General features: G+C 39.1%; 1 protein-coding gene across 1 annotated transcript in view; it reads left to right on the top strand.

Annotated features, from left to right (window-relative positions):
• The window catches only part of LOC106876267 (septin-2), a 116061-nt gene that overhangs the window by 111909 nt on the left and 2739 nt on the right, over positions 1-1413 (top strand). The window contains exon 8 of the mRNA XM_014924758.2: positions 707-753. Within this exon, the coding sequence (XP_014780244.1) occupies positions 707-753 (47 nt within the window). The remainder of the gene's footprint in view (positions 1-706; positions 754-1413) is intronic.

The following is a 1413-nucleotide window of genomic DNA, read 5'->3' as shown; positions in this document are numbered from 1 at the left end:
ATATATATATATATATATAAAGCATGATTTATTTGTGATCAGAGTTGTTCAAAAACCGAGGTACTACTGTATATAATCTTCTATCTATCTCTCTGTCTCTCTGTTATATAATTATATACAGGATGGCCCAAAAGTAGGTTTACAGTTATCACGTAGGCAATTACACTACAATATCTACCATGTAGTTTTCTCTATTTGTGGTCATCTTACAGCCATAGGCTGACCTGTAATTTCCTAATTAAAGCACTGCTATATTTAATTAGTCAAATCAAGCAATTAGTCTTTAAATGACTTGATTGCCTTCATTAAGGTAAATTATTTCACTTCACTCTCTGAGTGGTTGGCGTTAGGAAGGGCATCCAGCTGTAGAAACTCTGCCAAATCAGACTGGAGCCTGGTGTTGCCATCCGGTTTCACCAGTCCTCAGTCAAATCGTCCAACCCATGCTAGCATGGAAAGCGGACGTTAAACGATGATGATGATGATGATGATGATTCACCCACCTATTTTCCCCTTCCCCATTGAACAGCAATGCATGTAGGATACATTTGTAAAAATTCCATGGATGTTCACACAACTTCATATCCTTTCTGACTCTCACAACCCTACAAGATCATAAGGTATGGCTTATCCTGGTTTTCTACGGTGTATAAGCAACCTACAGTGCAATAATCTCTGCTGCCTGTATTAAGGCAATGTTTTACAGGTGGATGCCTTTCCTGTCACTAACTCCTACCCTTTGCTTCAAACAAGGTGTTTCTCATTCCACTTGCCTTCAAAGATGCTGAGTTCTTAGAGCAGTCCTCTGCAACTTCTTTTCACTTGTGGTACACTTATATTCTTTTCAAAATTTGGTGCCACACCTGAATTAAAAATATAACCAAAAGAATAAAGAAAAAAATTATATTCAGGTTACACTGTGGCACACCTAGCATCGTCTTGTGGTACACCAGTGTGCCATGGCATGCATACTGGTTGCGATGCACTGAACTAGAAGACAGTTTATTAGCAGGGGATGCTTGTCGGTCTCAGGATTCACTGGTGTCCTTCCTGAAACCAGCCACTAAATACCAGTTTATTTTCCAACACTCAATTCTTCGTTGTATTCTTTTTATAAGCCTAGTACTTATTTTATCGGTCTCTTTTGCCAAACTGCTAAGTTACAAGGACATAAACACCAACATTGGCTGTCAAGCAATGGTCGTGGGACAAACACACACACACACACACAAGGTGCCACGCAATGGGACTGAACCCAGAACCAAGAGGTTGGGAAGCAAGCACCTCACCACAAACGCCTGTGCTGTACCTTCTTCTTTTCTTTCTTTTTTTAAATGATAGCCTGGTGAGCCATCATCATTTAATATTTGTAATCTTTGACATCTGTTGTTGAAAGTGTTTTTTTTTTTTAAT

This window comes from Octopus bimaculoides, chromosome 26 (assembly GCF_001194135.2).
Source record: "Octopus bimaculoides isolate UCB-OBI-ISO-001 chromosome 26, ASM119413v2, whole genome shotgun sequence".
Classification (NCBI taxonomy): Eukaryota; Metazoa; Mollusca; class Cephalopoda; order Octopoda; family Octopodidae; genus Octopus; species Octopus bimaculoides.
The sequence above is the reverse complement of the archived record's forward strand: the minus strand, read 5'-3'. Positions and strand labels throughout refer to the sequence as shown.